This window comes from Polistes canadensis, unplaced genomic scaffold (genome assembly GCF_001313835.1).
Source record: "Polistes canadensis isolate GaletaPanama2010 unplaced genomic scaffold, ASM131383v1 scaffold_68, whole genome shotgun sequence".
NCBI lineage: Eukaryota > Metazoa > Arthropoda > Insecta > Hymenoptera > Vespidae > Polistes > Polistes canadensis.
In genome coordinates, this window is record NW_014569615.1 from 664,997 (window position 1) to 679,055 (window position 14,059).

Consider the following 14,059-nt stretch of genomic DNA (forward strand, 5'->3'; position numbering starts at 1 on the left):
CGCTAGAGTTGGCGGAATACAGTGGACTTGCAGCGTCTAGACACGTGCATTTGTTGAAGGTTTCGAGCTATCTCCACCGACAGCAGTAATATTTGTATGGGGTCGTCAAGAAACTCGCGATCATAAATGGGGTCGTGAATGACAAAAGTTTAAGAAGCCCTGTGATAGAGAATAATTGAATAATCATTGGGAAATAATATATGGGAGAAATATTTATGGGATAATTATTATATAATCGGATTGATATTAAATAATCGATGATCGTTTCATTGTTAAAACCTTAGAATAGTTTAAAAAGGGAGAATAGAAAAGGAGAGGTGGGGGTAAAATAAAAATAAAATACGAACGGGGTTAAATTAAAAAAAAACATTAAATAAATGTCAATGGGAGTGTGTCAAGTGTTCCAACGATATTTCATCTCGTATAATTTGCCCTTTTAAATTTCGAAAAATGAAATAAAGGAGAAAGGATTATTTATTATCGAGTTTTCTTCGATTAAATTTATTCGTTCTCTTGATAAGGGTTAAGTATCTTTCCACTTTTAATATAACCAATGTGTGTACCGTGCACAAAAGCACACACACCTACGATTACAGTTGAAAAGAAAAAAAAGAAAAAAGACGATAATTTATGTCATCCTAAATGTATTTACTAAATACTTGAATTTATCTCGCGCGTATCTCCTATCGCGAATATTTTTTTCCTTTCTTTCTTTCTTTCATTTTTTCATTTTTTGCCATTTTGTCATCTCTCCTATCGAAAATTTTACGAGCAACGTTCAATAAAATTATCAACGAAGCTAATGACTCGTACCATAATCACGAGATATTGTGGTTAACAATCACAATCAACTAATCAAACCTTCGTTTTAAAGAAAGCACACACACACACAAAACCTAGATTGCTCGTGAGAAAAATCATTTTTAACGAAACTAGGCTTTCACTTCCTAATCATACAGCTGTGAGAAATCATTCTCTGTGTTTTATAACATTTAACTTATTAAAATTTAATGAAATAAATTTTCTAAAAATTTCTCGAACAACGAAGGGGTCAATGTCTCTATCATCTCCGTAAAAACAAATAATCTTAAATAAAAGATTGTTGGAAGACAAAAAAGAAGTATCAGCTTATTATCGCGTTATCGTTAATAAATAAACAAATATATATATATCCCTACACATACACACACCCACACGCACACGCAAACGCACACAGATATAAACAAGCACGTACGAATTAGCTTTCTCATTTAATAAGTGTATTACTCGTAATCAATTTTTGTTCTTATTTCTTTTCAATCATTTTTATTGTCGAATGATGACTCTCTTATGTGTCGTCTCTGCTGCGAAGATAATCACAAACCTAAACGATAAGACGTACGTATGTTTTCAGATAACATGCGCTTCGATAGAAGAAAACAAAAAAAATGAAAAAAATAATCAAAAAGACGTAATAAATAGCAAAGGAAGGTAAAAGATACCGAATGGAAATGGAAAAGAAAAAAATAATTAAAAAAAAATGACAAATAATATTGCGTCGATAAAAATACAAGGAAGGAAGGAAGAATGTAAAAAAGGGGGTTGGGAAAAAAAAATAATTTAAAAAATAACAAATAATATTGCGTCGATAAAAATACAAGGAAGGAAGGAAGAATGCAAAAAAGGGGGTAGGAAAAAAAAAAGTAGTAAGAGAATTATTCTTTTTATGGATTGAATTAAATAGCAAATATAAATTAGACGTCTCCACCCACGCGTTTTAATATTACAACTTTACCGACCGAGCAAACTCCTTCCTCCTTTACCTTCTCACGAACAAACACACATAAATGATAATTGTTAAAAAATACCTAATCGTAAAGCGTCGTGTACACGCGCGCATAATGATTCGCTTTCAAGTACACGCAAGTCCGGCGACAAATGTCAACGAATGTACTTTTATCCATACATACGTGATCTCGCATATTGTTGCGTAATTCGCGATGAGTGACAGAAAACTTATAACCGCTTAACAGCGGATATAACCGCCCGTACGTGTCGCTTAAACAAGATTATCTAACATTTAACCGTTAAATTTTCAACCAAAATTCTTCCGTTTTTATTCTTCCTTCATCCTTGTCCCATAATTCTCACACAAATACGTTCATCAACATTTCCGTTAGTTTGTTAACAAAACGTTTACTTTTTATTTTACACTTTGTTAAACGATTTTTTATACTCCAATTATCATCTAATTATGATTATTTTAATAATTCAATTTTGTAATTCAATTAATAATCCAATTATGTATAAAATTAATGGAAAATTCATAATATTAATATAATTTTTTACGTTAACATTATATTTATATTGTAATAATTTATACATCGCAAATATTTGCACATGCGAACGAGCATAAATTCTTGATAGGTCAATCTGTTTTAAATTCTATGAAGTAATTATTTTTTGTTTCCCCCTCCCTCTTCACCGAAAAACTGCATCCTTTTCTTTTCTAAATATTTTCAAAATCAAGCGTGTAATAATGATTTAAATAAAAACAAAAATTATCTACGTGCGCGAATAAAATTTCAAAGAAATGTGTTATTTTCCTTATAAACTAGCACACTAATGCAAATTTTATATTTTAATAATTTACATAAATTAATGTTTTCACGTACTAACAGGAATAAAATTCTCGGATTGGTCAATATATTAAAAAATTCTACGAATTAATTTTATTTCCTTTTAATTACAATTATTTTCTTCTTCTTAATATTTTCTATCCAGCAAAATAATTTATATATTAACAAAAAAAAAAAAAAGAAATTATCTATTATATATGCACACAAATAAAACGTGTAAAAAAAAGTATTCTTAATTACATGTACGCGCCAAAATTAAAAACAAACGACAAATATATTTCTAATGTTACATCTAATCAAAAAAAAAAAAAAACGAAATGACGTTTTGTTAGAATCAGTACACACCCAGGCCCACACACATAGAGATACATACATAAATAAGCACACCCACCTACACATACATATTGAATCGATTTCAAGAGAGTTTACCAGCTATAGAATAACCAGTCGTTACGAGAGAAGAAACTTTGAAAGTTAAACTAGCAACATTATAAGTCTAAAAGCGAATGAACGTCGTGCAACGAAATTCAATCTTCGAAATTCGATTTCATCTTTCCCAACACGACACAACATAGAATTCTCCCAAGAGAGAAAGAGAGAGAGAGAGAAAAAATATTCGAAGATGATGGGTGACATTTGTCGAGAGGCGTGGTTTTTCCTAACATTTTTTCATAATAATTATATTACTTAACGAGCAACGTTATTATTCCTTCGCAAATTTGCGCATATCTTTTAAAACAGAATCGAATTTACATTCCCATAAATCACACGACGCATCCCGTCGTGTAATAAAAAATTCAAATGCCACGCGTGTTTAACGAGTTACAACGAATTTCGCGTTGTAAGGGAAATAAAAAGAAAAAAAAGGTTTCATCGGCAACACCACGATCTTTGGTTAATTTCCATTGGTTCGTTTTGGGAAAAAAAAAAAAAAAAAAAAAAAAAACAAAACAAAACTTTTGTTAATGTACGTCGAGGATAAAAATGTTCATGTTCGAGTATATGGCCTCCTACCCCTTTCCCCCCCTACCTCTCTCTTTTTATCCACCAATTCAATTCATTCCCTTTCCTCGTGTCTTCCTGTCTTCTTCTTTTTTTATTTTTTTTTCGTCTCATCCATAGTCCGAATACACCAAAAGGATTCCAATCGTAACACGTTGGCGTTATATATATATATATAAAAAACAACCGAGTACGAGAGTCAAGGAAAAAAGAACTTCCGATTCTTGTTGAAATTATCGCTTATTATATTTCCCTATTATACATACATTTTTTCCTCAAACAAATCAATCGTGTCTCGATTATTATTAAAATTAACATATAATTTAACATTTGAATGTCAATTATTTCTATCTAAACAAACTGAAATAACGTGTAATTAACCGATATCATTTGACTATTTATTACATCGTTTCGAAATACATCATTGTTTTCTTTTTTCCCCTTTCTTATTATTCGTTGAGAAAAATAAGGGAGGAGAAGGGAAGGGAAGGTAAGGGAATGGGAGGGTGTAATTTTTAAAGGTATCACGGGGGAGAAAGAAAAAAATATTTTAAATGGACCGAATAACAGAAAACACGAGTCGAGAAATGCAACACATTTAACCAGATATGCGTGTTCTCTCTCTCTCTCTCTTTCTCTCTTTCTCTTTCTCTCTTCGTGTATTCGCCATTGATCTGTACAAGATGAGTCATTCGAGTTACAGAGTTCTTTAGTTCTTTATTTGATTTTTCTCTTTCTATCTTAGAGTTCTGAAGAAAACGACAGACAGACAGATAGAGAGAGAGAAAGAGAGAAAGAGAGAGAGAGAGAGAGAGAGAGAGAGAGAGAGAAAAAGAGAAAACATCATGCACGTTACTTACAAAGAACAATTCTTCTCGCAATTAGCGCGTTACGTTTAGCCTCGTGACGTGAAAGATAAATCGACTGCAAAGTCGAACATTATTTCGTATTGAAACACATACACAAACGCGCACGCGCGCGCGCGCGCGCGCGTGTCGTCGTCGCGGAAAGAAAAATTTATAATATTATATATTTATTATTATTATAGGAAAAGAAAAAACGACGTAAACAAACGATAGGTAAGTCTGATTCGTCCTAAAAAAATTTATTTCCTGTTTTTTTTTCTTGTTTTTTTATATTTTTCTGCTTTTTGTTTCTTTCTTATTCTCTCTACACGTAGATATAATTTGACTAATATTTATTTCTTTATATTATTTCCTTTTTTTTTCTTTTTTTTTTTCGTTATCTTTTTTCTGTATAAAGTATGAAGTATAGGAAAACAAAAAATCATTAAATACGTTTTACAAATGCACGATGTATATATATATATATATATGTCGTATGAAAGTTTTACTCGATTAAATTTCTCACTGTAAAATAATTTAATTTCTAATTTAAGGTTGCCCCATAATTGAATTTCCAATCGGTTGAGAAACTTTTTTAACATAATATATAAAAGGATACTTATATATTATTTTGATGAAATATAGCGTAAAAACAAAATATTAATGAATACAAAACAAATGCAAATAACTTTAAGTAGAGAGAAGAGTTAATAAATAAGTTAAATAAAGGAAAAAAATTAAATAAAAAGATAAAACAAAAGAGGAAAACAATCTAAAGGATCAATGTTTTTGTGTTCATACCGTTATCACGAAGATGAATCCTTGAAGATCCAGGATAATCCTAAGCGGACAATAGAAATAGATCCTTTTGAGTTTGGCTGATGAAAACCTTCAAGGTATTATTTACTCGTAGTGCGAAGAACGAACCGATCGATATCTCGACAAACCTTCTTCTATCACCAATCGTGTGTCTACGTCACGTATACAGAGACACGTTAGATTTCAAACGCATAAATTCGTAATGGAACTGATCGATCGATGGATGGATGGATAGATGGATAGATGGATAGATGGATGTATGATAAATAGAAGCTAGAGATGGTAGGATTATAATAGATAATGTTTTTCGTATTTTAAAAGTATTAATTTTTCTTCCACTCTTTTCTACTGAATCTTTTGTTTTCTTTTTTTTTTTTTTTCATGAATTATTTTTCATGCGTGTTATTTTTCCACAAACACTCGTTGATATACTTATTATAATAAATATTATATCCAAACGAAAGAAAATTCCCATTAGCCAATGAGTTAAAGATTTCTCGTTTCTTTGTTTACATAACATTTCATTTAATTCCACTCATTATTCTTATTATATATATATATATATATAAACATATACATATATATATGCATACATATCACATATTATAATATATATATGTGTGTGTATAAGTTTGAAGTGAATAATTTCACGTTAAAATTCGACGTGACTTAACGCGCGTGACCACGCCAACAACAACCATCTAACCGCCGCGTTATCAAAACGAGAAAAACCATCGTCTCGCATGATAAGAAGAGGAAAAAAGAGGAAGAGAGGGATCGATAATATTCGATCGATCGATCGATCTTTCGTGGATCGGTAGAGGAAAGGAAACGAAGGAGGGGCTTCGATCGAGGAAGCGCGTTGGTGCGCACCGACCGACCTTCCACCTTCAATCTTTTTATTTCTTTCTTTCTTTCTTCTTTCCTTCTGTCTCTCTCTCTCTCTCTCTCTCACACTGTCTTTATAAACTTTTTTACCTGAGTCTAATAATTTCACTTAAAAGAACAAAATAAATAACACACACCCGAGAGACACTTTTACGATGGACAAATTATTTCTAATTAAAAACAAACACTTATCGTTATAAATTCAAAAATCTTGAATTAATCACAAAATAATAATAATAATAATAATAATAATAAAAGAAAAAGAAGAAAAAGAAAATTTCAGAATGATGATCTTTTTTAAAAATGACACACGGCCTTCGAAAATATTCGCTCGATAATCAACGTCGTATTGTCTATCTCTTTCTCTCTATTTCTCTCTCATTCTCTCACACATTATACACAAAAAGAGAGAGAGAGAGAAAGAGACACGTCGTTACGTATACACTAATAATACTACACATAAAGATGCATGTATATAAACGTAAAGTTGTCTTCTTCTTTCCTTCTCCCACCAATGGGAAGAACACTGTTGTTTGTCTTGGTTGGTTGGTTCGTTGGTTGGTTGGTTGGTTGGTTGGTTCGTTGGTTGGTTGGTCGTGCGCACGCGAGAACCGGGCTCCGCGGCAAATCCTCGACAGGAGAGACGAAAACCTGAAGCAGGCGAACCTGCCGCACGGCCTGCATGCACTGACTCTCTTCTATCCGTACGACACGACGGAACCCGAACCCGCTCTCTGTGTACGAACTCGTGGAAGGCTATACACGAGAGAGCGTGTTCAGGGCCGTATCAATACTATTTCAAACTAATGCCAATATTATAATATACTTGTGTCTATTGGTATATCTGTAATTCATTAAAACTCTCATTCTAAAATATCATTTTTGTATCCTTTTGTATGTATGTATATATGTGTATATTCTTACAATTAATACAAGTAAAAAGTATTTCTTCAGACTTTATTTGTTTTTCTTTTTAATTTTCACATTTATCCGCTCAATTAAATGATTTGTTTTTTTAAAAAAAAGTATTCGTAATTGATTTTTGTCAAACGTTTCTAAAATTCGTTCTCAATTGTTCCTACGTCATATGGAAAATTTTAAATGACGAATAATTATTATTATTGTATTAGTTATAATTAACTAATACATTTTTTATACGACGATATTCGATTCGAATAAATATACTGATACGATTAGAATTTAACGAATTTAAAGATCTAATTGTAAGAAATTGTATAAAAAAAAAGGCGATTTAATGTTCGGTTAGATAAATTTTGTTGTTTATGGAATACCGATAGATATGGCGGAAGAGAACGGCCTCCTCGGGAGAGATTGGTAAGATGTTTAAACGTTATTCAGAGGGGGTCTTGACCCATTCTTGATTCGATTCTGGCTATAGTGTGGTAGTCTAGACTACGCGCCGTGCTACGATCCGCCAACTTTACGTTCGTGCGAGTAAGTACTCTCTAGAGCCTTCCCTTCCTTCCTTCTTCTTCTTCTTCTTCTTCTTCTTCTTCTCTTCTTTGGATGAACGTGTGTCTATGGTGTGCGTAAACTGTGTACGTACAAATGGATACAGTCGAAGAAGCTACGTGGAGAAAGAATACGGTTTGTTCCCTCTCCCAAGATGACAACCGCCGTAAAATGCTCTTCTCTTCGTCGAGGCATCTCCATGTATATGTATGCACGCGTATATGTACGTGTATGTATATTATTCATGCTTATACAAGCGTGTGTGTATGTATATATGTGTATTAGTATCAAATATATCGAATGAAACCAGGTGTCTTTCCAACTTCCAAAAATATGTTTTACTCAAGTACGATATATTATATACACCGAGAATGAGACCTTATCTAGACTCACGAATACTTTTTTGGAGTCACTCCAAAAACAGCATTCTTCGTTGTAACGATGAAATGCGAACGATAGAGAAGCAGCACATCGTCCCGAGCGCGCCCGTTCCTTAACATTTATTTTTAGTCCACCACTGATCTCACTTTTGTGCTTTCCTGAACGGGTACCATACCACATATATCGATAATAAAAACAACAATTTTTAGTTTACGAAATAATACGAGAAAACAACGGAGAGAATTACTTTTTTTTTCTTATTATTTTTAATTATTGCACACAGTGTAATTAGATATTTGGGTAAATTTTTTAATGACTTTTAGGTATCGACGAATTCTTTTCTTTTATTATTATTATTATTATTATTTTTATTGTTGTATACGAATACATTACATCTGGAGAATATGAAAGTGAAGCGGCGTTATAAAACACGACTACTTTGTTTTAATTCGTTTTTATTACATCGTTCAAAATTACCGCGCGTTCTCGTAGCGCGTCATTTGATCAGATGCGCACGCTCACGCGGGAAAATCAATAATTATATAGTTATCCAGAAAGAATTTAGTTATAATGACCGATAATATTTATAACATTAATATTATATATTAATTAATTAATGTTTAAAACACTATTGTAAAGTATATATTAGAAATTGTACGATTAATTTATGTTTTAAAACTTATTCAAAAACAATTCAAAAATAATGTAGATTATTATTACAATAAAGCAATATTTAAATACAAAAATATTATAAATACACTATTAAATAGTAGTGTTCGAAAAGTTATAGTAGAGTAACGTTTTTTAAAAATTGACTCTATATATAAGATAATGAAAACTTATGACTGTAATAAAAATGATGTTATATTGACTTATGAACATAACTATCAAGTTGCTGAGGAAGTCTCAAATAGAGACGAAACGTTCAACGGATAAATATAGTGTTCATCTTAATTAAACCCGTCCAAAAAACAACCTCCCTAAGAGTAAACTTAGTAATAATTATAAATACAATGATATTTTATTGAATTATTAATTTTGTGTACACTACTTGCTATTAAAAGTTACTAGGAGTTAAGCAAGTTTAGAATTATTGAAATTCTAGTAATATAGCTAAGCCGATATCGGTAATAGTAGTGCTCTACATTTATCTTACCGACGCCAATAAAAAAACCGTGAAAAATAAAGAGAGCAATTAAGGATTTTTAATGAGCAATTAGTGAGAATTAAGAGCAATTATTCATTTCTTTCTGCGGTGAAAATATTTCTACTATCGGTAATTCTGATGGTAAGTTACCATCAGATCTCGGTCGGTAAGATAAAGGTAGAGCACTACTATTACCAATATCGGCTTAGCTATATTACAAGAATTTCAATATTTTTTAAACTTTCTTATTTCCTAGTAACTTTTAATAACAAGTAGTGTACACAAAGTGAATGTGTAATTAAATTCTATATACATTTAAAAGGAAACAACAATTAAAAATCTAATATAAATATTTTGTTTTAATTATTAATTAAAGGAGTTTACTCGTTTAGAACGATTGTTTTGAAACAGGTACAGAAAAAAGATTAACTAGATTTAAAAAAAACCGATATCATATTGGAGCTAGAAAGACCGGAGAAAAACGGACAAACAAAAAGTCAGCAATTGATTGAAAACAAAAAACAATAGAAAACTTCATTGCTTTGCTTAGAAATGAGAGAAAACGTTTTTGTTTTTTTATTCATTACTAACTAATATAAATAGTTAATTGATATAGTGTGCAATTATAGATTTTAAATGTGCAAATAAGAGCACTTATTTATGTTTTTCTGCTGTTAAGATTCCTTGCCAGCGTTCCTGCGTTTTGGATATCTGTTTTTGTTCAAAAAGCTCAAATATCGTATTTGCTTCTGCCCGGAAATTAAACTGACTTATAAGACATAAATGATCCTAAGAAAATATATATAATTTAGAGTAAAGTATAAATAATAACTGAAAGATATTAAACATATTTTAAAATTTTTTATATTAGAATATTGTTAGAAAAGTTTATTTTGTTATAAATAATGTTGCATTAAAACAGCCGTAAACAATATTATATTATTACTACTACAACCGGAAATTAATTTAGAAGAGAGGGAACTACTGTAGCATGTTTCCTTCTGTACCACGTGCGATACTGGCGCCAAAAATATTTAAAAAAAAGTTTCTAATATTTTATAAATGAAATTAAACGTTGTCCTGTGCTCTATATTACATGCATTGATTTATAATTAAAATAATTAATATTACATCGCATTTTTTATATAAACGAACAAGATCTTAAAAATGATTCATTTGGAATTTTTAAATTTACTTTATTTGTGCAATCGAACATCGCATCTTTTTTGTATATCTCGGAAAAGATGGCAGCACTATATTAAATTATGACGTATTTCCTTCTTTCTGTTCTATTCCTCTTAGTTGAGAAACAAAATGGTTGCTTAGAAGCGTGACTGTTAGGATTGCAACGTCATAAATAAATGTTTTAATTTGATAATATTAAAGTAATTATTTTAAAAATTATAACAAAATGACTGCGATTCCAGGAACTGTGGCATTCGATGAATACGGTCGGCCGTTCATCATTTTAAGAAATCAAGAAAAACAAAAACGATTAACCGGCGCTGATGCGGTCAAGGTATGAACACCATTATGGAATAATAATTTTTTATACTATTTGTAACTATCATTTAAATATATTTATTCAATCGAGTATTATTATTATTAGATCTTTTGATTTATAAAAAGTGTATGTAATTCAATTCAGATTTGAATATTTATTCAATAATAATCAACTACGTAACGAGAACAATGGCGGCATTTGGGCTCAGCATTATTCTGAGAAATTAAATTATTATTTAATTACTATATATGAAATTTCATTTTTTACTTTCGAACAAACTTATGCGAACGAGTTGAAACATTTACTTATTTTATCAATTCACTTTTTATTAATATCCTATTTTCTTTCTTTTTTTTGATAAATGTGCACTCACGCATAAATTAGTGAGACCTTTTTATGCCCATATAAGGATATCTGTTTGTTATTCATAAAACTCTTGTTTCCTTTGAAAACTCTTTTAATTGATATTTGTTAGCAGTCGTTTGTAATCATGAATTAGTATTTAAAAAATGAAATATTAATTAATAACTATTATTTATTTTCAGTCACATATTTTAGCAGCACGTAATGTTGCTAATACTCTCAGAACTTCATTGGGACCAAGAGGTTTGGATAAGTTGATGGTAAGCTCAGATGGAGACGTTATGGTAACCAACGATGGAGCAACTATTTTGAAAAATATGGATGTAGATCATGAAATCGCTAAATTGATGGTCCAATTATCTCAATCTCAAGATGATGAAATCGGTGATGGTACTACTGGAGTAGTTGTATTAGCTGGAGCATTGTTAGAGCAAGCCGAACAATTATTAGACAAGGGTATACATCCGATAAGAATAGCAGATGGATTTGAAATGGCTGCTAAGTGTGCTACAGATCATCTTAAAACTATTACACAGAAGTTTCCAAAGATCGATGAAAATATTGAACCTTACATTAAAATCGCTATGACATCTCTTGGCTCTAAAATGTAATTATTTATTTTGTTAAAACTATTATTGTTGAAAACTATATATATATATATATATATATATATATAATGATAATATTTAGATAACTATAAATTAAATAAATGATGTCTTTTTTTCTAGTATCAATAAGTGTCATAGGCAAATGGCAGAAATTGCAGTAAATGCTGTATTAGCAGTTTGCGATTTTGCTACAATGGATGTTAACTTTGAATTAATCAAAGTTGAAGGAAAAGTTGGTGGTAGATTAGAAGATACAGTATTAGTACATGGTGTAGTTATTGACAAAGACTTCAGTCATCCTCAGATGCCGAAGGTAATACTCATGTGATTTATGAAATATAAATAATCTTTTTACACTTTAATATAATTTAATATATCTCACATTATATTTATATAATATTAATTATTTATTCTAGAGGCTAGAAAAAGTTAAATTAGCTATCTTAACTTGTCCCTTTGAACCTCCAAAACCCAAGACAAAACATAAGCTTGATGTTGCCTCTGTTGAAGACTACAGAGCATTACGTGAATATGAAAGAGAGAAATTCACAGAAATGGTCAAATTGGTACAGGATGCTGGTACAACGCTAGCCATTTGTCAATGGGGATTCGATGATGAAGCAAATCATCTTCTTTTGCAAAATAATTTACCAGCAGTTAGATGGGTCGGTGGTCCAGAGATAGAAGTAAGCTTTTCTACAAAGTAATAACATTTTTTCTTTTTTTTTTTTAAATCTTATTTGCCCGATGATGACAAAGCATACTGGAGGAGGTGCAAGAGTTTGGAAAATTGTTTAACTTTAATTCATATGATCTTTGCATTTTTATATCAATTGATGTCAAATTGATTGATATAAAAATAAAAAGATTATTATTTAATTATTTATTCAAGGCTTCTGCTTTTGCGATGTCTCTGATGACTATAAGATTATGAGATCTGAGGGCTTTTTCTCTTTTACATGTTCATACATCAACATATTGTTATTAATATAAATTATACAAAGATATAATGATTTCTAGTTAATCGCTATTGCAACTGGTGGTCGTATCGTTCCAAGATTCGAAGAATTAACACCTGAGAAACTTGGTTACGCGGGTGTCGTGAGAGAATTATCTTTTGGTACAACCAAAGATAAAATGCTTGTTATCGAAGAATGTAAGAATTCTCGAGCAGTAACTATCTTCATACGTGGAGGCAATAAAATGGTAAGAAACTTTACTAACGTTATGTTTATAATAATTATAATATATATGATTCATGCAAGGAGAATTTCAGTTGTGTCTTTTATACATTTTACTGACCAGACACCTTGCAAAATCAACGCATAATATGAGTTTAATATAGTTCAATGTATCTTAATTTCATTGATCAAATTTGTTCATCATGCTACAATTTAATATTTAAAATTACAAAATATTCATGATTTAAACAAAGTAAATATATGAAACTTTACATTATTTGTTCTTTTTTTATTAGATCATTGAAGAAGCTAAACGTGCTATTCACGATGCATTGTGCACGGTACGTAACGTTATTACTAGCCAAGATAGAAAGATCATATATGGTGGCGGTGCATCAGAAATTTCATGCGCATTGGCGTGTGCATGGCAAGCTGATAAAATAAGTACTTTGGAACAATACGCGTTCCGTGCATTTGCTGAAGCTTTGGAGACTATTCCTATGGCCTTGGCAGAAAATTCCGGACTATCTTCAGTAGATTCGCTTGCTGAGATTAAAGCTCGACAAATAGCAGAAGATAATCCTACATTAGGAATCGATTGTTTAAATCGCGGTACAGCAGGTAATTATTTTTCTTTATATTCTACATCTTTATGTGTGTAATCATTTAAAAAAAAAGAAAATTTTTAATTTAAATTAAATTTCAATATTTACAGACATGAAGGTGCAAAATGTTATCGAAACGTTAACAAGCAAAACTCAACAAATTTGTTTGGCAACTCAATTAGTCAAAATGATATTAAAAATTGATGACGTACGTTCACCGAACGATGCCGGTGATGTAGCCTAAAAGTAATAAACTAAATTTTTTTTACTTTTCGAGCATATTAAATATTGTTCTTTGTTAACAATTGCTTCATTCACTTGTATATTGTGTACTCCTAATTTATGTTTCTCCCATGATCACAATATAACATAAATGTTTATTTATATGATAATAAAAGAAAATTACGATACTATTGTTTTTTGTACTTGCTTTTCGTTTGTTTTTTTTTTTTTTTTTTCTAACAATAAAATTATTTCGTTTATATACAGGATGTTTAAACAAAAAAAAGTAATAAGTATGGATTAAAATATTTTACATTACAGAGAAATTTTACCTTGCATAGGTAAATGTGGCTGCATTTAAATATTTCACATTTTTATGTACACAAATACAATATTTTTACTT

At 30.5% G+C, this 14,059-nt stretch overlaps 1 protein-coding gene across 1 annotated transcript; it reads left to right on the forward strand.

The window, feature by feature from the left end:
* The first annotated feature begins 10,475 nt into the window (after positions 1–10,475).
* LOC106786224 (T-complex protein 1 subunit epsilon) lies at positions 10,476–13,847 on the forward strand. Its single transcript, XM_014747379.1, has 7 exons — positions 10,476–10,692; positions 11,223–11,647; positions 11,769–11,961; positions 12,065–12,334; positions 12,669–12,854; positions 13,126–13,450; positions 13,545–13,847. The coding sequence occupies exons 1-7, from the start codon at positions 10,585–10,587 to the stop codon at positions 13,676–13,678; spliced, it is 1,641 nt and encodes a 546-aa protein (XP_014602865.1). The 5' UTR covers positions 10,476–10,584; the 3' UTR covers positions 13,679–13,847.
* Positions 13,848–14,059: the final 212 nt, after the last annotated feature.